The 23595-nt window shown below is 39.0% G+C and overlaps 1 protein-coding gene across 1 annotated transcript in view; it reads left to right on the top strand.

Moving 5' to 3' along the window:
- The window catches only part of med30 (mediator complex subunit 30), a 57992-nt gene extending 37677 nt beyond the window's left edge, over window positions 1-20315 (top strand). Inside the window, exon 5 of the mRNA XM_022217863.2 lies at window positions 18620-20315. Within this exon, the coding sequence (XP_022073555.1) occupies window positions 18620-18715 (96 nt within the window). The 3' untranslated portion in view covers window positions 18716-20315. The remainder of the gene's footprint in view (window positions 1-18619) is intronic.
- The last annotated feature ends 3280 nt before the right edge of the window (window positions 20316-23595 follow it).

The following is a 23595-nucleotide window of genomic DNA, read 5'->3' as shown; positions in this document are numbered from 1 at the left end:
TCTGCCTGCCGTCTTCACTCTTAACGCGATGGAGGTAATTAGAACCAGTATTACTTTGCTGGAGACAGTGGAGCTGATTCTAAGTGAGCGATTGTACCAATTTAACACATCACTGAGTCGCAAGATGCCGGTGACGAGTGGAGAGCTCCCGCCAGCTCCTGAGGAACATTCAAATCAAAGGTTCTCTCCACCTGTGAGGCCTCCAGCCCATAATAACCCCTTGAAGCCTGGTGTTTGCTGAGTGTTAGCGGAGGTTCAGATCCTCTAAGCTGCTGACAGACATCTGACGGAGATGAAAGAAAAGCGTCCGTCTGCTCTGAGATGGAGACGGCAGGGTTTCTCTCTGCTGCAAGACTTGCATGTTCAGACTGACACGTATGTTAATGCGTGCAACACGTTAACCAAGCACACACGTGACCGCTCACGTCGTCACAACAAACCTCCAGCTGCTGTTTCCTCCATCAGAGAAGCTCGTTAGCGGCCCAGATGTCAGAGAGCAAAGACCTCTAATTAACTGGAGCAGCCTCAGTGGTTCACTGTTTAATGCTGATCAACACTTGGTAGACCTAATTAACCTGATAAATACCTGATAAACCTGATAAATACCTGATAAATACTTGATAGACCTGATAAACATAATTATCCTGATTAACCTGATTAAACTAATGAACACCTAATTAACCTGAAAAACAACTGGTTAACCTAATAAACACTTGATAAGCCTAATTATCTTGATGGAATGTGATTTAACCTGATAAACTTGATTTACCTAAAAAAACTGGTTTTGAAAGGCTTTTTATCTTTAAAAAATGGCAAAATTACACTATTTGTCAACAATAGAAACTGTAAAAACATAAGTAATGGTCAGATTTTCACATTTCTGAGGGTCTATGATTGTCTATAATCATATGTGACGTCCTCTATGATCAGGAACTTTAACCAAATCTGAGCTTAAAATTGTGGTTTTTAATTAAAATCGCTTTATTCTACAGTCTCGGTTCAGATTTTACCAAAAATAAAGCATTTGCTTGATTCAGACTCTGTAAAAAAACAAAAAATTTTGGACTGTTTGGTGCAACAGTGAAGCTCAGCTGTGACTGACGGGCAAATGACGAAAATTCTGAGTTTTCAGGAAACTAATTTTAACTGATAATAGTTAAATATCCACAATATGTAGAGACAACATTTTTTCCAGTGTTTATGAGAGCTGTGGACACTTGGAAACACGTTGGACATGTTGATTCCAGATTTTTTCATTTTAGTAAATAAATAATCTGAGAAATCCAACTTTTTTTCAACAACCAAGGAGGTGCAGGACTTTAGATTGCAGTGAGGAATGAACCACAGTGAAGAAAAATGAGACATGAGCAAAAAAAATTCACAGAATCTTATCAGGGTAAATGAACACATCAAAAATACAGGTGGTCCTCGGCTTACGACGTCCTCCACCTACAGCGTTTCGTCGTTACGTGAAGCGGATGAATACGTCGTCACGCGGTGCTATAAGACGGCTTTGTTTACATTCGCCAATTGTACGCCACCTTGGATTGTGCTACATTCACTAACTTTTTGCCCTTCATTATGGCTCCCAAGTCAGACTCTTCTGATGGCAGTGGTTCGAAGAAAAAGGAAGCCGTCTCCATGGAAGTGAACTTTGATATAATAAAACGCTCAAGTTGTAAAAACACTGCAACATATTCTGCTATCTTCTTGTAAAATGCTTCAGACATGCATGAAAATCATTGGTATACATGACTTTTCAGAAGAACTGATCGATATCGTGATGCACGTAACGGCTTTGTTTACATTTTCACCAGGGTTCCGACCTATGACGAAAATCGACTTACCGCGATCCTTAGAAACGGAACTCTGGTGTAAGTTGAGGACCCCCTGCAATACCTTCATTTATATAGCACACTTAAGAACAGTGTTCACAAGGAGTTTTGACATTCAAAACATGCAAACACAGAGACAATCAAGCAACATATAAGGAGACGAGACAGAACAGTCGCATAAAATAAACAGTAAAAATGATGAGTTAAATGAATAAGTAGCTAGATTCGGATGCATGTTAAACAAAGGAAGTTTAAAAACTGGAGAATACAATTGAAGATTAAAAGTTAGTAATCAAAAATGAAAGAATCGGACGACATTGGGGAAAAAAGAAACCGGTGTGTTGGGTGGTTAAGAGGAAGCAGATGTTCCATGTATTTATTTAAATGTTTTTCTTCAAATATTGATCTGGTGTTTAACCTGTTGGTCCGACTGTCTGCGGCTTTAAAGGATCAAGTTCCTGCCATCAATATGTTTAAAACCCAGGAGGTTCGTTATTTGAAGCTCAGTTAATCTGCTGTGGTGTACAAACTAACAGAACGACAGATATCTAAGCATATTGTAGATAAACTGTAATACTTGTTTAATAATGTATCAACCGTGGTGGGGGTTTAGCTACTAAAGGGTCACCATGACAAAGACTCATGTGGCAGTTAATGACCACCGACCAGAGATTATTTGCTGACTAAAGCTGCCTTTATACCTCATTTCATGTGTTTGTGGTGAGATTTATATTTTATTTATGCAATTTAGCAGAAATTGTCCTAAGGTCAGTGTTCTTTATTTGTAATTAATCAGTTCCTGATTGATAACACTGCATTTCTGAAGAATTTTAGACCTGAACCACGTATTCTTAGGTCTAAAAAACAGCTTAGTAATCTGCTGCTTCTTCAGAGAAAGAGTTATTTTCTTATTAGTGCTGTCCAGTACACTTGTGTTCTCTGGATCTCACTGGTTTTAGCGCATTTCCTATCTGTGCTACATAGCAGCTAATGCTAACAGGCCGTAGAGACGACAACAACATGGTGGTTGTTGTTGCCGAGGAGAAGCTTTTATCCGTTAAAGAGCTGAAATCCGTCGGGAGAAACATCTCAGAGCACCTCAACACTCAGACCAGGATGCTTACAGTCAATTAAGGCTGTTTTAACTGATGTCGGGTGAATTAAAGCCGCTCGGCCCGGTTCCCCACGGAGGTTCTGATGGGGAACCAGAGTCCATTTAGCGTCACAGGTCCCCCAGCGGGGCAGTAAGAAGCTTATTTACCCCCCAAGTTTCCTCTGAGTGGCACTTTGTTTCCTCCCACTGACATTTCTGTTTGCTGCAGTTTGGCTCTGCAGGATCCTTAAAGTGCAAACGGAGAGTTCAGATTGAATAGTTTATCCATTTACATCTGGGTCAGCCTTACATTCTGTTCCGTTTCTGCTGTAGTTTGTAGTGTAGTTTCTGTTGTAATTTCTACTTTAGTTTCTATTTCTATTTGTTTCTATAGTTCAGATTAAATAGTTCATTAATTTACAGCTGGGTCAGTCACTGTCAGAAATGTGCTGCTGTAAAGTGTCAGATTCTGTTCAGAATATTCTTCTGTAGTTTCTAGTGCCGTTTCTGCTGTAGTTTCTTCTGCTCTAAAGTTTGTTTCTGGTGTAGTGTCTACTCTAGTTTCTACTATGGCTTCTATTGTAGTTTCTGCTGTAATTTCTCCTGCAGTTTCTGCTGTGATTTCTATTGTAGTTCTACTGTAGTTTCTGCTGCAGTTTCTGCTGTAATTTCAGCAGTATATCTGTAGTTTATGCTGTAGTTTTTGCTATGTACAGTGCCTTGTGAAAGTATTCGGCCCCCTTGAACTTTTCAACCTTTCGCCACATTTCAGGCTTCAAACTTAAAGATATAAAATTTTAATTTTTTGTCAAGAATCAACAACAAGTGGGACACAATCGTGAAGTGGAATGAAATTTATTGGATATTTTAAACTTTAACAAATAAAAACCTGAAAAGTGGGGTGTGCAATATTATTCGGCCCCCTTGCATTAATACTTTGTAGCGCCACCTTTTGCTGCAATTACAGCTGCAAGTCGCTTGGGGTATGTCTCTATCAGTTTTGCACATGGAGAGACTGAAATTCTTGCCCATTCTTCCTTGCAAAACAGCTGGAGCTCAGTGAGGTTGGATGGAGAGCGTTTGTGAACAGCAGTCTTCAGCTCTGCCCACAGATTCTCCATTGGATTCAGGTCTGGACTTTGACTTGGCCATTCTAACACCTGGATACGTTTATTTGTGAACCATTCCATTGTAGATTTGGCTTTATGTTTTGGATCATTGTCCTGTTGGAAGATAAATCTCCGTCCCAGTCTCGGGTCTTTTGCAGACTCCAACAGGTTTTCTTCCAGAATGCTCCTGTATTTGGCTCCATTCATCTTCCCATCAATTTTAACCATCTTCCCTGTCCCTGCTGAAGAAAAGCAGGCCCAAACCATGAGGCTGCCACCACCATGTTTGACAGTGGGGATGGTGTGTTCAGGGTGATGAGCTGTGTTGCTTTTACGCCAAACATATCGTTTTGCATTGTGGCCAAAAAGTTGGATTTTGGTTTCATCTGACCAGAGCACCTTCTTCCACATGTTTGGTGTGTCTCCCAGGTGGCTTGTGGCAAACTTCAAACGAGACTTTTTATGGATATCTTTGAGAAATGGCTTTCTTCTTGCCACTCTTCCATAAAAGCCAGATTTGTGCAGTGTACGACTGATTGTTGTCCTATGGACAGACTCTCCCACCTCAGCTGTAGATCTCTGCAGTTCATCCAGAGTGATCATGGGCCTCTTGGCTGCATCTCTGATCAGTCTTCTCCTTGTTCGAGGTGAAAGTTTAGAGGGACGGCCGGGTCTTGGTAGATTTGCAGTGGTCTGATACTCCTTCCATTTCAATATGATTGCTTGCACAGTGCTCCTTGAGATGTTTAAAGCTTGGGAAATCTTTTTGTATCCAAATCCGGCTTTAAACTTCTCCACAACAGTATCTGGGACCTGCCTGGTGTGTTCCTTGGTCTTCATGATGCTCTCTGCACTTTAAACAGAACCCTGAGACTATCACAGAGCAGGTGCATTTATACGGAGACTTGATTACACACAGGTGGATTCTATTTATCATCATCAGTCATTTAGGACAACATTGGATCATTCAGAGATCCTCACTGAACTTCTGGAGTGAGTTTGCTGCACTGAAAGTAAAGGGGCCGAATAATATTGCACACCCCACTTTTCAGGTTTTTATTTGTTAAAAAAGTATAAAATATCCAATAAATTTCGTTCCACTTCACGATTGTGTCCCAATTGTTGTTGATTCTTGACAAAAAATTAAAATTTTATATCTTTATGTTTGAAGCCTGAAATGTGGCGAAAGGTTGAAAAGTTCAAGGGGGCCGAATACTTTCACAAGGCACTGTCGCTAGTTTCTACTGTAGTTTCTGTTCTAGTTTCTGCTGTAGTTCCTGCTGTAGTTTCTACTGTAGTTTCTGGTATATAACTTTAGTTTCTACTGTAGTTTCTACTGTAATACTGTAGTTTCTGCTCTGGTTTCTACTGGATGTAGTTTCAGCTGTAGTTTCTACTGTAGTTTTCTGCTGTGTAACTGTAGTTTCTATTGTAGTTTCTACTGTAGTTTCCTCTCTAGTTTCTACTGGATAACTGTAGTTTCTGCTGTACAACTGTAGTTTGTACTGTAGGTTCTGCTGTAGTTTCTGCTATAGTTTCTATTGTAGTTTTTGTTTTAGTTGTCTGTATAACTTAGAGGTGCTTTCTGTAAAAAGCATCTTTTCCATTCAGCTGAGGCTGATTTCCAAGTTTTTGTCTTGTTCATTATAAAGAATTTAATTAAACTTTCTGCTCAGACACTCGATCTGTCTGAGGACGTCCAGGTTTCCCTTTAGTAAACCAGGAGAAAAAGACAAAAGCTGTTTGTTCTGGTAACGTGAGGAGAGTTAAAGTAAATCAACGGCTGGAGGTGATTCAGGTTGAAGATATTTCTGCTGGAGGCGGAGGCAAAGTCATAAGTCAGGAAAAAGCCAAACGTGTGACTGCAAACAAGGTCAGCTGTCTTCTTCTGGTTATTAAATATGAAGTCAAACATTGAGTCATCTACAGTAAGTTCATTTAAGGGAGCAAAGTTTTACCTTCATACTGTGAATATTTTCAGTTGCAGAGGAACAAAATGGCACAAAACAGAAAACAGAAAATTACATAGAAATAACCACAACAAGAAAAATCTGTCTTAAAGACACAAAACCAACACAAAAGTGTCGCATATTGAAAATTACCAAAGATAAACACAAAACAACAAATGCAGATTGTGACTCCTGGATAGATGTACAGGTGATCTGGGTGGTCGTTTTGTGTCTCGTTTTTATTTTGCTGTCTAGTTTTTGTTTAGTCTTCTGTCTTTAATTTTGCATCAGCTTTATGTTGTCTTTTCTCTCATAGTTATTTTGTTTATCGTTTTTGTCATTTTGTGTCTCTTTTTCTCTTTTGTGTCTCATTTTTCATGCTTTTTATCTGGTTTGGTTTGTCTAAAAGGTTGATCATTAAATAAAATTACTACAGACAAAGAACCAGATGATTCTTTGGGGTAATTTTGGTTATTTTTATGGTGATTTGGGGTTTGATTTATTTATAAATGTGCATCACGTAATGGAGATTTTGTGACTTTCTGTGGCATATTCACCCATTTTGTGGTAGTTTGAGGTCATTTTGTAATAGTTTCTGTCATGATTTTGCACCTTTTTGTGGTTATTTTGTGTCATTTTGTTTAATTTTTTCTGGTGCAGATTTTACATGTATTTGTGGTAGTTTTGTCTCTTTTTGTGCTGATTTTGCATCTGTGGTATATTTACCTCTTTATGTGGTGATTTTGGGTCTTTTTGTGCTGATTTTTTGTGGCAATTTCGGCCCCTTTATTTGGCAATTCGATCACTCTAGTTAATTTGTCTCTTTTGGGGTAGTTTTCCAGTTTTTGTCGTTGTTTTTGTTGTAGTTTCTCCTCCTAAATGTCATGTGTCTATCTGCCGTACTGATGAAGTTCTGAGGCTCAGAAATGATGGAAAATGTCCGTTAAAAAGTGATAAATCTGGACCCACCTCTATGGACTTCAAAGACCTGGAACTCTGGAAATATTCACAGTATGAAGGTAAAACTCTGATCATTAAATAAAAGTTACAGGAGATGAAGAACCAGATGATTCTGAGGGTTCTGATTGATTTTTCTCGACCCTCCATCTCTCCTCCATAATCCTTCTCCTCTCTCAGACTCTTACGCTTGTAATTCCAGCCGATCCGCCGAGTCAAAGCTGTGATTTGAGTTGCAGCGACAGACGGATTAGCAGAGCCGACGACGTTCTGCCGCTGCATCAGAGCTGGTTTTAATCTCATCCAGCCCTTTATATTCTCCGCGGTTGTGTTTTTTTAGATGAAACGGGTTAAATGGCTGAAAAGCAGATGAATGCTTCTTTGCATTCATATCATAATATAATTACAAGATTAGCTTGTATTTTCTGTGCTGTGTAATGGATGAAAGAGACCCTCCCAGTCAGCTCTAATGTGCAGATAATGCAGCAGAGTTAATTAATACAGAGATGCTAATTATCAGGCCGATAAGCCGTTTGATGGCCTACATTTGACAAATCCCACGAGTTTACAGATCTGTGCTGATGTGGAGCAGCTCCGCGTCGAAGCTGCAGAAATCAGGTTTAATATAATGAATGTAATAAATATGTGACAGGCTTCTGGAGGTTTCCTGGAGCTCTGATGTGTCCCTGATACAGAAACACCAGTTAGAGCTTCTCTGTGTTGAAGCAGAATTTTAATGCAGCGATTTTGATGAAAAATTCATCTTTTTTTTCTTCACCTTTCTGCCGAGGACGACTCCTTTGATCAGATCTGGGCGGGTTTGGGTGGAAAGGGTGACGGAGGAACATCTACAAACCGTTCTGGAAGCAACAGAACTGAATTGTTTTAAGGTTCGACATCAGATGCTTTCACAATAAAAGCTGCAGGTCCTAATGAGCGGTGCTGTAATAGATTTTTTCCTCGTCAGTCGCTGAATTAGAGGATTCTTTTACTGTAGCTCCTGATTTCAGCAGCGTCGCCTCAGATGAAAGTTAAAATCAAACCGAGTTGCAAACTATTAACAAGCAACTGAGAGATTTAAAATGCATGTGAGGAATCCTGATGTGAATTATTTAGTCCTCTGAAGTGTGAGCAGGTTCTGCCTCATTTTTCTCCACTGTGGTTCATTTTTCTCTGAACTCTATACTCACTGAATGTCCAGATTTTAAGCTCAGGGTCGATTATTTTTAAACAAATGTAAAAATGAGCAGTTCAGGAACAGTCGTCCCATTGAAAATCTGATTATTCCTCTTTTTATTTATATTTTTCTATCATAAAAGGTGTAATTACAGGGGGTCCTTGGTTTACAACGTCCCCGACATACGGCGTTTCGTCGTTACGTGGATCTATTTGGCCAGCGGATGAATACGTCATTTCGCGGCGCTGTAAGACAGTTTTGTTTACATTCTCTGGTTGTATGCCACCTTGGATTGTGCTACATTTGCTAACTTTTTGCCCTTCATTATGGCTCCCAAGTGTAAGTCAGACTCTTCTGATGGAGTTCTGACTTATGGAAGTTAAGTTGAGTACGCTGTGTATGGTGGTTATTTTTTATTTAAAAAAAAGGCCTTTCAAACCATCTGGAGAGTTTTGGAGCTCAGAATTAAACATGCATCAGTCAGTTTGTTGGCTGGTTACTGATCCACAGTGTTTGGTTTTAAAGGCTTTTTTAGGTTCTCTAACTGCAGAATTGTTACGTAAGACATACAGAGTGTATTATATTACACTGAACTTTAGATAATTATCTGTTTATGTTCTTAACCCTCCTGTTAGCTTCATTTATCAGGAACAGCAATGATGTCCTTGGGTCAATTCGATATTATCCAAAAGTGGCAAAAACCAACAAAATCCCAATAAAAATTGTTTCAAGTTAAGTCATTTGCATCCGACGGAATCGGTGACATGAACAAAGTTCTTCATCCAGCACCCTCTGTCCAACATTACAGTCAAAAGTTCTTTGCCTTCCAGACTAGCGTCTTCTTTTAGCATCTTCTTTAATGTTGTGCTCGGCCTGCCAGCTCTTCTGACAGTATCAACGACCAGCTGCTTTGTTGTGTCTCACCACATGTCCATCCAGGGCTAGTCTATGTTGCCTAATGATGGTTGACCAGCGTGGATGTGAGCTGTACAGAGACTTGTTGATGAGGTGTGATTTCCAGGAGATGTTTTGTACCATCCCTAACACTCGGGTATAAGGCCCATCAATTCTTTTTGAGAGTGACTTCTTTAGTGACAAGGACTCAGAGCCATAAAGCAAGATGGAGTCCACTGAAGCCTTGAATATTCTCATTTTTGGTTGTCATTTTAATTGGAGATACCCATATTTTTGACAGAGAGTGCAGTGCTCATCAGGCTTTACCAGACCATTTTTTATATCTCAATAATAACTCCATTACCAACCATTCAATCAATATTTAGCGTAACAGTATTCTTTACCTCTCATAAATCATGGTCCGAGGAGGATGATTCACTCGTTATTAAAAAAAATGCAAATTAAAACTTTTTTTAATGTACATTGGAAAGACATACATACATTTCCTTTTTATGGAGTTGATAAATGAACACAGTCTTCTGTTCAGGGTGCAAATATGTGAAATGAACCATTTTCGCTTTATATGTTGGTTATATGTATTAAGCCAAGCAGGAGTGTCACACCAAAAAAATACTAAACTTTTTTTTTACTTTAAAATGGATCAATTTGACTCGCAAAATAACAGAAGGGTTAATTAGCTTCTATGCTCACATCCTCTCTGCTCTGTCTCAACACTGCCTGCAGTTCAGCTGAAAAGTCTGAATTATTCTGTTGGTCACAGTTGAGTCTCTAAAAGCTTCTGGGTTGCTTCAAGAAACTCAGACTGTGTTGTTCTTTACAGAATCTGTTTAGTTCAAAGGATTTACTTTGGAATAAATCATGGTTTAGATGAAATCCTCAGTAGAATCAATCAGATGAACTCAGTGAATAAGTGAACGTATTTCCAGTCCGTCCAGGTGAGAGCAGGAAGGTCGTGTTAATGTTAAAGCTGAGGCCGGCTGCAGGAAGCTCTCAGGTGAGCTGACAGAACATCTGGACAGAGGACAGGTGGAGGAAACGTCCAACTTTAATGATGAGAAGCTGTTTACTGGGCGCCTCGGGAGATTAAAGTTCAGCAGCAGTGAGTCGGAAACATCCAAATCCATCAGAAGAACCAGACAGACCGTCAGAGGAGCAGATTTCACTTTACCTCTGATTTATATCCTGTAAGAACATCTTAAAAACATGCTAATAAACACAGAATATCCAGCACCAGTTTAACCTGTTTCACTGAAATGTTTTGCAAAGGTTGTCAGGTTAATAAAGCCAAAGTAGCACCTTTAATCAGAAACTTTCAGATGGTCCCTGAATGCATCATCTGTGACCCGAGGCTCCACCAAATCTGAACTAAAAATGATTATATTTAATCAGAAATCTCATATTATGTCTCATATAGAAATTCGCAATAAATTAAACAGTTTAAACTGACCAGATCCTGTAAAAAAATATTAAAAAAATAAATATTCTGCGTCATATTGTGCAGCTGATTAACCATCAGTGACTCAGCTGAGACCAAACAGTCAGTGTTTCCACAGAGCAGAGAGGAGAAGAGTATAGAAACGAATTAATAATATAAATAGTTAAAGATCTGCAGCATGTGGAGATAACATTAGTTCCAGGTTTTAACATCATTGTTCAATAAATACAGGGGGTCCTCGACTTGCGGCGGAATTCCATTCCTACGGCGTGACATACATCGATTTTCGCCGTAAGTCGGACCTCACACTCTCCTACACTTCCCCCATGTATAACACAGTCCAATGTAGCATACAACTGGCCAATGTAAACAGAGCCGTCTTCCTCTATGACGATGCATTGGTCTGCTCCGCTCGCCAACTAGTTCCACATAACGACTAAATGCCGTAGATCGAGGACGTTGTAAACCGAGGACCCCCAGTAATCAGAAAAATGTTTCTCTTTTCCTGATTTCCTTCACTCCACCAAGGAACAGTGGAGTTATGTGACCATAACGTACGTACGTACGTCTGTCTGTCTGTCTGTTCGTACCTTGACTCAAAACAGACTAATGAATTTGGATGAAATTTTCAGCGAAGGTCAGAAATGACACAAGGACCAAGTGATTAGATTCTGGCAGTGACGCGGCTTATAGTCTGGATCCATGGATTTGTTAAAGATTTCTGTATCTTTATGAGAAAGCAGTGCTGTAACTGTAAGTGAACACTACATCAGCTGCTTGCTGATGATTACATGATTGTGATCCTGCTACAAATCCACTGCTGAGGACTTATCAGGACTTACAGTGGGGAAAATAAGTATTGAACGACAACTTTTTTCTCATCACATTTATTTCCAAAGATGCAATTCAAACAAAATTTCTACCAGACATTGATATTAACTCAAATAATCCACACATGAAAAGAAATCACAACATTCAGGTCCATAAATAATGATTATGTGGAATTAAGTGAGATAACACAGGAAAAAAGTATTGAACACGCTAACTGAGACTCATCTAATACTTGGTGGAGAAGCCTTTGTTTGCAATGACAGCTTCCAGATGCTTCTTGTATGTTTTAACTAATCGCCCACACTGCCCCGGTGTGATTTTAGCCCATTCCTCTGCACAGATTGTCTTTAAATCTTGAATATTCTTTGGTGCCCTCTGGTGAACCCTTTTTTTGAGTTCTTTCCACAAATGTTCAATTGGATTTAAGTCAGGTGATTGACTAGGCCATTCTAACAGATTGATTTTCTTTTTTGAAACCATTTGAGAGTCAACTTTGCCGTGTGCTTTGGATCGTTGTCCTGCTGGAAGGTCCAGCCACGTCTCATCTTCATCATCCTGGTGGATGGCAGCAGATTCATATCAAGAATTTCCCGATACATGGCTTCATCCATTGCTTCGTCAATTATATGAAGTTTGCCAGTACCATGAGATGAGAAACAACCCCATGCCCTGATGCTTCCACCTCCAAACTTCACTGTTGGTACAGTGTTTTTTGGGTGATGTGCAGTGCCATTTCTCCTCCAAACATGGTATGTAGTATGACAGCCGAAAAGTTCAATTTTGGTCTCATCTGACAAGACACATTCTCCCAGTATTCTACAGGCTTGTCAAGATGCTGTTTAGCAAACTTTAAACGAGCTTCAACATGTCTTTTGTTGAGGAATGGAGTCTTGAGAAAAAAGGTGACGCGTTCAATACTTATTTTCCCCACTGTATCTGTCAGAAATGATCCAAGGAACAACTGATTAAATTGTGGGGGTGTTTCTGAGTCCCATCAGTTCTCGCCACCCGCTACATATTTAGGAGACGTGATTCGGTATCCGTACATAACGTACACATGCATAAGATATGTCTGTGCTCACCACAAGGTCATTTTGTTTGTGGGTACATCTACCGGGCTTTGCAAAAGTTCTGTTACACTCGGTTTCGTGATCTTTAGAGACGTTTACATGTCGGAGTGAAAAATTCCATTAAATAAACTGAAAGTTCTACCTTATAGGCAGGTGTCCTTAACCCTTTAAGCTTCAGTCAATTCCAGACGTTTTCAGTACAAAAAAATCGCTAATATTCTATTTTTAAATAAAAAAAATTACGAAAAGTACAGGGAATATTGGACGCACATCGCGAGGTGCATTTCCTTGAAAACGACCGATTCGTGGATTTTATACCGACTTCAGGACATGTTTTGGACAAAATAGTTTACTGGCTTGTGTCATCTGGATGTGAAAGGTTGGATTATGGCCGTTTTTTGTGGAATCTTTTTTCTGTGTGTAATAATGAACCCGGAAATGTGAGTCGCGCTGTGTGCATTGAAGCCGTGTATAGAGAACGGATGGATGAATATTTGTTTTTGTCGGACAAATGTGTTTTTCTCACCCGCTGTGGTAATCACATCTGAAAGTGGTTTATACCGGCGGATTCATGAGAATCTAAGCTTTCCATCGGCGTATAGTGTTTGTATAATCGGGTTTGCAGCCGTCGGACATTCTTGAAATTCCTATGCAAATTAGTAGGTGTACCGCCGGCGGTACACCTATGATGCACTGAAGCGTAAAGGGTTAATACAATTTTTTTCTCCGGTAAAGTTGTATCAAGATGGAAGTCAAAAGAGTTGAGATATCTGCTCTCCTTTGTGCTGAACATCAGCCGGATGACCATCCACAGAGTCGCGGAGAGGCTAAAGAATGGTGAAGATCTTTCAGGTCTTTCACCATTCTTGAAAGATCACTGAAAGATCTTCACCTTTCTTGAGCCTCTCCGCGACTCTGTGGACGGTCATCCGGCTGATGTTCAGCTGCTTGGCTCTGTCAGACTTGTTGTGGCCAGCATGAAGGAGAGCAGATATCTCAACTCTTTTGACTTCCATCTTGATACAACTTCACCGGAGAAAAAAATTGTATTAAGGACACCTGCCTATAAGGTAGAACTTTCAGTTTATTTAATGGAATTTTTCACTCCGACATGTAAACGTCTCTAAAGATCATGAAACCGTGAAACAGAACTTTTGCAAAGCCCGGTATATTAAATGGACACATTCTGTTGTGCCGTGATTTCTGCCACAAATTCAGCCGTTGGAACCTATACGACTGAGCAGCCTTGGAGGAGCTCTCTGAGTGCTTTTCTTGTTCTGACTCCTACTGACTGAAGATATTTCTGAGTTCTCTCTCTTTTTTCATTCTGTTTCCACAGAGCTGCAGGACTTTAGACTGAAAAATGAACCACAATGAAGAAAAGCGAAACAGAAACTGTTCTGAGTTCAGATGGTTAAACAGCCTGACATTTTTAAGTCATGTTTTTGTCAGTTCAAGTCCTCTGTTTCCGTTTCCGTCTCGGTCTCTTTGCTTTTCCGTCTTCTGCAGCACCTGTAGTTACTTGAAGCAGGTGAGCAGCTCAGAGTCTCCATGTTTACTGTCACCAGGTGTTTCCAGGCCTTCAGAAGGTTTCAGATCTTTACTACTGACCTCAGTGTAAGGAGATCATCTGATTCCTGAAGAGAGTTTCTATATAAAAACCCTACAGTTACAACAAAAAGCAGACATTTCAGAGCAGCTTCATCTTCTGCAGTGCAAACATTGAAATCTAGGTGTGAAGGATTAGAGTTCTGCTGATTACGGCGTTATGAATGGATCTCATCTCCTGGAGGTTCAGAGGGATAGCAGCAACATGTTCTTCCTACATCCTGATATGCCAGCGAGTCTTTATAATAAAGGTACTCTGAAGCTTTTAGTTTCCACTGGAACATTCTGCATTTCATGTCCGGTTTCAAAGAAAGCGGTGAGCACAGAATCAGGATTCTAAAGTAAGAAAATGTACCTTTGAGGCTGAATCTGTTTTTAACTGAGATGAAAAATAAATCTTCTTTTAGCATTTGTAAAGGAGCTTCAGTGTTGTTCTGGTTTACAAAGTGTCTGAGTAAAATTACAAAGACCCTCGTTAATACGGAGTAAATGACGGAGTTATTTCAGACGAGGCTGTCAGAGTAATGAGGCGAATCCCACCAACACTGAATCAAAGAGAAGGAAAAGAGAGCGAGGAGCTTCAAATGTTCCACTCTGGAATATCTTCAAGGACAATCAGCTAAACAGTTGATATTAAGAGAGCCGTGTGAAATCGATTGCTCAAGGTGTTATCAGCGCTGCAGAAATGGCTGTAATTAGTCACGGCTAAAGGAGTGTTAGAGAGCGAGATGGATTTAATCTTAATAGATTTCACTGCACTGCAGATACAGCAGCTCGCTGTGATCTGCTGCTGCTGCCCAAACCTCCACATGTTCAGTTATTTCTCAAAGACAGAACATTATTCTGGCGGCTTTTCTTCTGCAGAGGCTCAGAGCTGTGATTTGTGTTGGTTTAAAGCTTCACTTCAGCAGCTGTTTACTCAGAGACCTGTGAGAACAAAGCTCTGATTCACCTGAACTCTGCAGATGTTAGTGTTAGCTTAGCGATTAGCAGAGGTGGAGATTGATGGAGTCGACTGCAGCTGGGAAAACTTAGTCTATTGTATGGGATAAATACCTGAAATGTGGTTTTATTGATCTTTATTCAGGATAACACTGAGGTACTGTTGAAGGATGAGGCAGCTATACTCTGTGGTGTTCTTAGAGATGTTCTGATCAGGTTTTATTGACCCTGATCGATCAGAGTCATTTAAATATTAGAATCCGCTGATACAGAGTCCAAATGTGGTGTAATTTACCTGATAATAAATGTCTCAAATACTGTAGATCAGCTATAGTGTCAGGTTGGCAAGCAGAGAGCATTGTGGGAGTTAGCAATGGGCACTATGACAAAGACTTTTGCGACATTTAATGACGTCCAACCAGATCTAATGCTATATTATACATCTTCAGGTCAGGGGGATTCAGTTTGAGGACTATAATTGTAGAACTGCACTTTTAGGACTCTTGTTCTTTGCAAAGACTCCACAGACTGAGCTGAATGACTGTAAAAATGTGTGAATCATAGTTTGAAAGGTTTATTCTACCCAAAACTGCATACTATTGATTTTTTGTCAGTTTCTGTAGCCTGTAAAAGCTAGCTCCTGTGTGGAATAAACAAGTTGTTGTAATGTTATCTGGCTCAAAAAGGTGGAGCCTCTTAGTGTTTAATAATGTAGAGACGCACTTTAAACACATTAAAGAGCTTAACAATCCATTTAATATTTCTGCTTTGCAACTGAATATCTCTGAAGTGTGTAAAAAAAAAAAAGTCTTCCCAGAGGCGTCACTCAGAGTACAGGAAGTTCATGTTGGCAAGCAGAGAGCATTGTGGGAGATTAGCTAGCAAGGAGCACCATGACAAAGACTTCTGTGGTGGTTAATGACCTCCAACCAGAGCTGGAACAATAAATGATTTAAACTAGCTGTGGTACCTGGTTAGGGTTAAAGAGGCGTGTTTAAATGTTTACATCTACTGGTTTACTAATCTAAGGAGAAGCTCTTCCACCCACCCTTCTGTGACCCTTAATGACCTCTGACCAAAATGATAGAACCTTCCAACCAAACCATGTCAATCTGAGATGAAGTGTAGCAGGACAGTATTTCTGCAGACCAAGGATACACGTCGCTAAAGCTGTTATAGAATCTTTTAATGTTGCTGTTTTTAGATATAGCATGAGGAGTCATATCCACTGGACTTAATTAAATGATTAACTGGCAAATTTCTTATCTGTTACGAAAACTGGACAAAAACTACATCCCCGTAGTGGAGGCAAACAAAGCATTAAACTTAGATTTGTGCTCAGTCCAGCTGAAACTGTTAAAACTGCCTCCTTTTCCCTCAGCTCTTGTTTTTAGCTACATTCCTGCAGCTCTTATATACAGTAATTTAATTTCCTCTTGTTTCCTCCAGTGTTCGTCTTCCTTCTCTGCAGTGAATTTAGGTTTCTGGCAGCTAATTACTGTACAGATCTTTATCCAGGTGGAACTGTGACAGAGTCCAGGTTATCGTTTAAACATCATTTACAGACTCCTGCAGTAGTCTGCAGTGAACGACATGATAAACACACTGTGATGCTGAAACCATTTATGGTGCAGCCGGTGACCATGTTAATGCTGAAGTTTTAGTCTTTGGTCAGCTTTCACCAACTTTTGAGACTCATCAGTAGAATTTGACATGTCAAGACAACATTCCTGTTTTTTATTTGGACTAGAAATTGAAGAATAACCCACATTTTGTTCAAAATGATTCAAAATGTGCCAAAAATGACTTTAAACTTGTCAAAATTACTAAAAATTGTAGAAAATTACTCAAAATAATCCAAAATGACAATAATAATTATTTGTATGTATAGTTATTGGCCCCTTATAGTGGAAATCAATTCAAATCTCCAATCCAGGCTGGTCTCCATAAAGTTCCTGTAAGTGTGTATATCTATGGATGGATCCGTATATCTACTAACATCAGTAGAATCTGATGTGTGGAAAGTTAGATCAGACAAGGTTTCAGTTTTTAGATATTTAGACTAAATGTTGATGTGGACTCATTGGTAGGAAACAGAAACTGGTGTTCATAGAGGTCTAGATGTTGGTGTTTTCCACTGCCTCTCCAAAGTAAAAGGTGCTAACTGAATTTAACTAAGCAAATAGGTAGGAGCCTTCCATTGGATGATTACTGCAGTAATGAATGCGTTTCAGCTGCAACAACTTCTTTAACCCTAGCTGATGGAGTGAGGAGCTTCTCATTTCTTAAACAACCATGTTAGAAGACGTATCCTGTGGTCATAGAAAGGATGTTAATCTGTCTCAGAAGGGTCAAATTATTGGCCTGCATCAAGCAAAGAAAACAACTGAGGAGATGAAACGACTAAAATCCAGTTAAGAACCATAAAAAGCATCATTAAAACCTGAAGGATAGTGGAGAACCATCATCTTTCAGGAACAAACTCTCAGATGATGGTAGGAAATCAACAGTAGAACTCATGACTGTTTAATAGTGAAAGTAAGAGCAAACTCAAAGGATTGGGACTAAACAGCTGTAGCTCTAAGAAAACCACTGATCAGTGAGGATGATCAGTAAAAAAAGGCTTCAGTTTACTGTGGAGCATAAAGATTGGACTCTGGAGCAATGGAAGAAGGTCATGTGGTCTGATGAGTCCAGATTTACCCTGTTCCAGAGTGATGGGGGCATCAGGGTAAGAAGAGAGGATGAAGTGATGAACTCATCATGTCTAGTGTCTACCAGCCTGTGGGGGTTAGGGCTATGATCTGGGGTTGGTCAGGTTCACCAACGTTATGTTCCCAAAGAATGAGATCAGCTGATACCTGAAGATACTGAAGGACCAGGTCTTCACATCAGTGGAGGTTTTCTTCATGTTCCAAGATGAAGATGTCAGGATTCATGGGCTCACATTGAGAATGAGTGGATCAGGGAGCATGAGATGGATTGTCCTCCACAGAGTCCAGACCTCAGAACCACTGAGGATCTTTGGGATGTTCTGGAGAAGACTTTATGCAGCGGTCTGACTTTCCCATCATCAACAGAAGATCTTGGTAGAAAATGAATGCAGCTTGTTTCGTTTTCAGAGCTAAAGGCGGTCCAGTGAAATATCAGAGTGTGTGTCTGAGGCTGATTTTCCTCAGTGTTTGCAAATAGAAACTGGATATAAACTGAGGTTTCTCTGTTTCTGTGTGGCCTCAGCTACATCTAATTCTCAGCAGTCTTCATTTAATCAGTCACCACCTAAAGCAAACAAATCAAACATGATTTTATTTGAACTATTTATTTGATTAACTCGACTGAGTTTAAAGAGCAGACACAGAATCTGTTGATTGAAGGAACATCTGGAGCGTTTCTCAGTCCTACAGTTAATGAATTCTACTTTACAGGGATTTTCAGTGCTACAACAAAAGTGATTTCTCTGCTGTGTTGATAAACTGAAACTAAATCGTTTGTTTTGTGCTGAAAAATGGAGCAGATATTTGCTTTTGTGTTGAAGTGTTTTGTCAGTTTTTAGGTCTTCAGATCTTTGGTTTAATTGTTTCAGCAGACAGAAGGGTTTTTAAATAGCCACGGCTCTCTGATATTCATATTTATTATTTCTGTATTTGTTATTTTTGTGTCTAAATTATGTATTTTCTGTCCTGTTTTTTCCCCTGCAGAAGCTGAAGCAGAAGAACCAGCAGCTGAAGCAGCTCATGGACCAACTCCGAAACCTCATCTGGGAGATCAACTCCATGCTGGCAGTCCGGAGCTGAGCAGCAGACACACAACATAAATACACAAACATATACAACACACAAACATATACAACACCTAAACACATACAACACAAAAACATATACAAGACACAAACACACAACATAAATATACAAACATATACAAGACAGAAATACACAAATACACAAACATATACAGGAATACACAAACACATTATCATATACACAAACAGACATACAATCATACAACACAAATGTACATAAATATATGCAAATACAAAACACAAACACACAATCATATATAGAAATGCACAACACATAAACACACAATAATACACACAATCGCACACCACACAGTCAGGTATAAATACACACAACGCATAGACACACGATCATACAACACAGACACACAAAATCATATACGCAAACATGTACAGAAATGCACAACACAAAGACACAATAATACACACAATCATACCCCACACAGACTCACAATCACAAACAAACACAACGCATAGACACACTATCATACAACACAGACACACAGTCATATACAAATAAACACAACACATAGACTCACAAACAACGCACAAACACAGAAACATATACAGAAATACACAAACATATAGACACACAATCGTACACCACACAGACACACAATCACATACAAATCTACACAACACATAGACACACTATGGTACACAATACATAGATACACTATCATACAACACAAACACACACAATCATGCAACACAAACAAACAGATACAAATATACACAATACAAAATCATACAACACACGTAGACAATCATATTCAGAAATACGCATTCATACAACACATAGACACACAATAATACATGCTATCATACAACACACAGTCACATACAAATATACACAAGACAGACACAGTTATACAAAACACACAACCATATACAAAACATTCTGAACACAGAGACATTATTAAACAACACAAACATTTACAGAAGTACACAACAAACAGTCATCCAACACAAAAACAGACAATCATATACAAATATACACAGCACATAGACACACAGAAATACACAATTCAATTCAATTTTATTTATACAGCACCAATTACAGTCAAATTGTCTCCAGACGCTTTACAGAACCCGTATTCCTGAAACCCCAGAGCAGCCCTAAGGCCACAGTGGCAGGAAAACACCCTTTTAACAGGAAGAAAACCTCGAGCAGAACCCGGCTCTCACAAACAAACAATCATACAACACACAGACACACACACACGGCTGGCTGCAGACTCCTGTACTGCTGGTTTCCATACTGGGGCTGCGGCTGCACTTTAAGAAGAAGGAAGCTGAGACTGTAGAGACTCAAAGAGACAAAGTGTGAAGACGTGGAGACGGGAAGTGTTCCGTCTGCCTCCATGTTCTCCACTTCAGTCAGCATTAAGAGTGGATTTATTGTTTTATCTATTTGTAGGTACTAGAAGCACAGATATTCTGTTTAATCCTAACGTTCTGCTCATAGCGTCATGAAGGATTTTATATCACGAGTCTTTGCTGTTTTTCTGAACTCGTCCGTGTTGATCAGAGCCGACGCGTCATTTAAACGCCTTGTTAAGATTCTGCTGAAGAATAAACCGTGCTGCGATTTCTAACGGAGTCCTGCCGTCATTTTTCTTCATCAGCGTGTCAGAGTGTGTTTCCGTCAAACTTCCCAGAGCCTCGGAGAAGTTAACAGAGTTGTTTAAAACTGATGATTGATTGTTTTCACCACGAAGGACTGGAGCTGGACAGCAGTGTGACGTTACGCTTTTGTTAGTTTATGTTCAGAGGCTGTTTGGAAATTATAACAACGTGTAGTAAGCTTCTTACAGTCGTGGTTTAAACCTCATTTTTCTTCACTGTGGTTCATTTTTCAATCTTAAGTCCTGCAGCTCCATGCAAGATGGAGAACTCAGAAATGTCTTTGTCACAGTTAGAATGATGGAAACCAGAAAACAAATGTAAAAACAAACATCTTTGATTGTTAGTTTTACAAAAAGAACAGCTTATAAATCCTGGAATCATCACGTTTCCACAGATTTTAAAACACTGAAAACCAAATGTCTCCACATACTGCAGATACACTATTAGGTACTCCTGTTCTACTGCTTGTTAACACAAATGTCTAATCAGCCAATCACATGGCAGCCATTCAATGCATTTATTCATGTAGACATGGTAAAGATGACCTGCTGAAGTTCAAACCGAGCATCAGAATGGAAAAGAAAGGATATTTAAAAGACAAACTGCTGATCTACTGGGATTTTCACCCCCAACCATGTCTAGGGTTTACAGAGGATGGTCCCAAAAAGAGAAAACATCCAGTGAGCTGTGTGGACCAGAGGTCAGAGGAGAATAAACAGACTGGATGGAGATGATAGAAAGGTCAACAGGAACTCAAATAACCACTGGTTCCAACCAAGGAATGCAGAATACCATCTCTGAACCTTAAAGAAGACGTTGTACAGCAGCAGGAGACCACAGCAGGTTCCACTCCTGTCAGCTAAGAACAGGAGACTGAGGCTACAATCCACACAGACTCACCAACACTGGACAAGAGAAGACTGGAAGAACGTTTCCTGGTCTGATGAGTGTCTATTTTAGCTGCAGCATTCAGATGGTCAGAATTTGGGGTAAGCGGCATGAATTTTTAAAAATTTGACAAAAATCAATAAAGTTAGATTGAAAATGGTGTTTTTTTGTTTTTGTTTTTACAGAAAACAAAAACAGATTGAAAAAGACAAATTTAGACAAAAACATCAAGAGATGGAAAATGACAAAAAAAAATTACAGCAAACAAAATTTTTTTTCCTTTCCCGCCTTTTCTTCTCTTACTCTTTCCTCATCCCCTACTCCTCTCAGAAAAAAGATGAAAAAGAAAAGAAACAAAAAAAACCTCCAGAAAAAAAAAAAAAATATATATTAAGAATTTTTTACGCGTTCTGTAACCGAAAGAGGAATAGGCAGAAGCCGAAGCTTATTTAGCCTATCCTATACAATCCCTAGAATCACCGAGCATTACAGTAATACATGAAATAGAAGACACAAAGGATTAAAAAAACAAAAAACAAAAACAAGATTTTACTCTACTTTAGCCTTCTTAGTTTTTTCACATATCAGTCTCTTACATTGTACTCTTTTATTATTTTACCTTTCAGTACTTTTTAAAAACTCAACAGAGAATTACACAGCTTCAAATCCTCACTCAGTCCATTCCATAATTTAACACCCAGATATGAGACACATCTGTATTTAACATTAGTTCTCACCTTACCCCTTTCAAAGACACTCAGCCCTCTTAAATTATGATTTTTTCTCTTAATTTAAAAAATTGTTGAATACATATAGAGAGACTTTTATTCTTTACTTTAAATCAGTGATCATCAACTGGCGGCCCGCGGGCCGAATCCGGTCTGCCGAACCGTCCAATCCGGCCCGCGACTGGATTCCAAAATTGTGAGGATCAAAGAGAAAATATCATGTGGTCCACACTATTAAAGCAGTCAGTCCAGTCATTATTAAAGGATCTGTTTTCCACATCAACTTTTCGTTTCGTGGCCTTAGAGAGTGCCATTTTACCCGTGTTAAGAGGCCCTTTCCTGTCACTTCTGCGGTGTTTCTTTTTCAAGTGCTCTGTGAATAAAGTTGACTTGAGATGAGGCAAAATATCTCTATCACTCCTAGTGGTTGACTGTGGTACAGGTGATAGGAGCACTGACTCATAAAGGCTAAAAATGCCTTCGGTTTTGTAATGAAATGGAAAAAAATATAATAAATAAACATCAAATAATAATGTTATGCCAAAATTCGATTTTTATTTAATTTTTGTTTGAGGGTCCGGCCCCCAAAGTGACTGTCCGGTAAAATTCTGGCCCTCTGGCAAATATAGTTGGTGACCCCTGCTTTAAATAGTATTTCTGATGTTTTTAAGTATATAATATCTAAAAATTTCAAGGTGCATGACTCTATAAATAGTTTCTTGGCAGTTTCACAGTAAGAAGCTTTATTTATTATTCGAGTAATTCTTTTCTGAAGTTTAATTATAGGGTCTATATATGTTCTATAAGTATTACCCCAAACCTCAACACAATATGTCAGATATGGCATTATAAGTGAGAAATACAATATATGCAGACCTTTCTTGTTCAGAAAATCGCTTGTTTTTTAAATAATACCAATACTTTTAGATACTTTCTGTTTTATATATTCTATATGTGGCTTCCAACTGAGTTTATGATCTAAAATTACTCCCAAAAATGTGGTTTCATATACTCTTTCTATTTCGACTCCATTTAATTTTAAGTGAATTTCACAATTAGCCCTAACACCACCAAACACCATAAATTTTGTTTTATTTTTGTTTAATGATAACTTATTGATATCAAACCATTCCTTTCATCTGATCAACTCCTTTTCTACCGTTAACAACAATTCTTTAATGTCTGGTCCTGAACTAAATAAGTTTGTATTATCAGCAAATGCAATAAATTTCAACTTATTAAGTGCTGTACCAATATCATTCAAATAAAGTATAAATAGCTTAGGTCCTAATACCGAGCCCTGTGGAACACCACAACTTACTTTTCTAGAATGTGACATAGTATTGTTAAATTTTACATACTGAAACCTATTAGTTAAATAACTTCTTATCCCGTTTAATGTAACACCTCTTATACCATAACGCTCCAATTTCTGCAGAAGTAAAGAATGATTAATTGTATCAAATGCTTTACGCAAATCCACAAAAACTCCTACAGCATATTGTTTCTCATCAATAGCTGTAGATACATTTTCCACTAATTCCATCACTGCTAAAGATACTGACCGGTTACTCCTAAACCCATATTGGTGATCACTCAGTAACTCGTATTTCTCTATAAAATCATCTAATCT

Source organism: Acanthochromis polyacanthus, chromosome 11 (assembly GCF_021347895.1).
Source record: "Acanthochromis polyacanthus isolate Apoly-LR-REF ecotype Palm Island chromosome 11, KAUST_Apoly_ChrSc, whole genome shotgun sequence".
Lineage (NCBI taxonomy): Eukaryota > Metazoa > Chordata > Actinopteri > Pomacentridae > Acanthochromis > Acanthochromis polyacanthus.
Note: the sequence above shows the minus strand (reverse complement) of the source record. Positions and strands in the feature narration are given on the sequence as shown.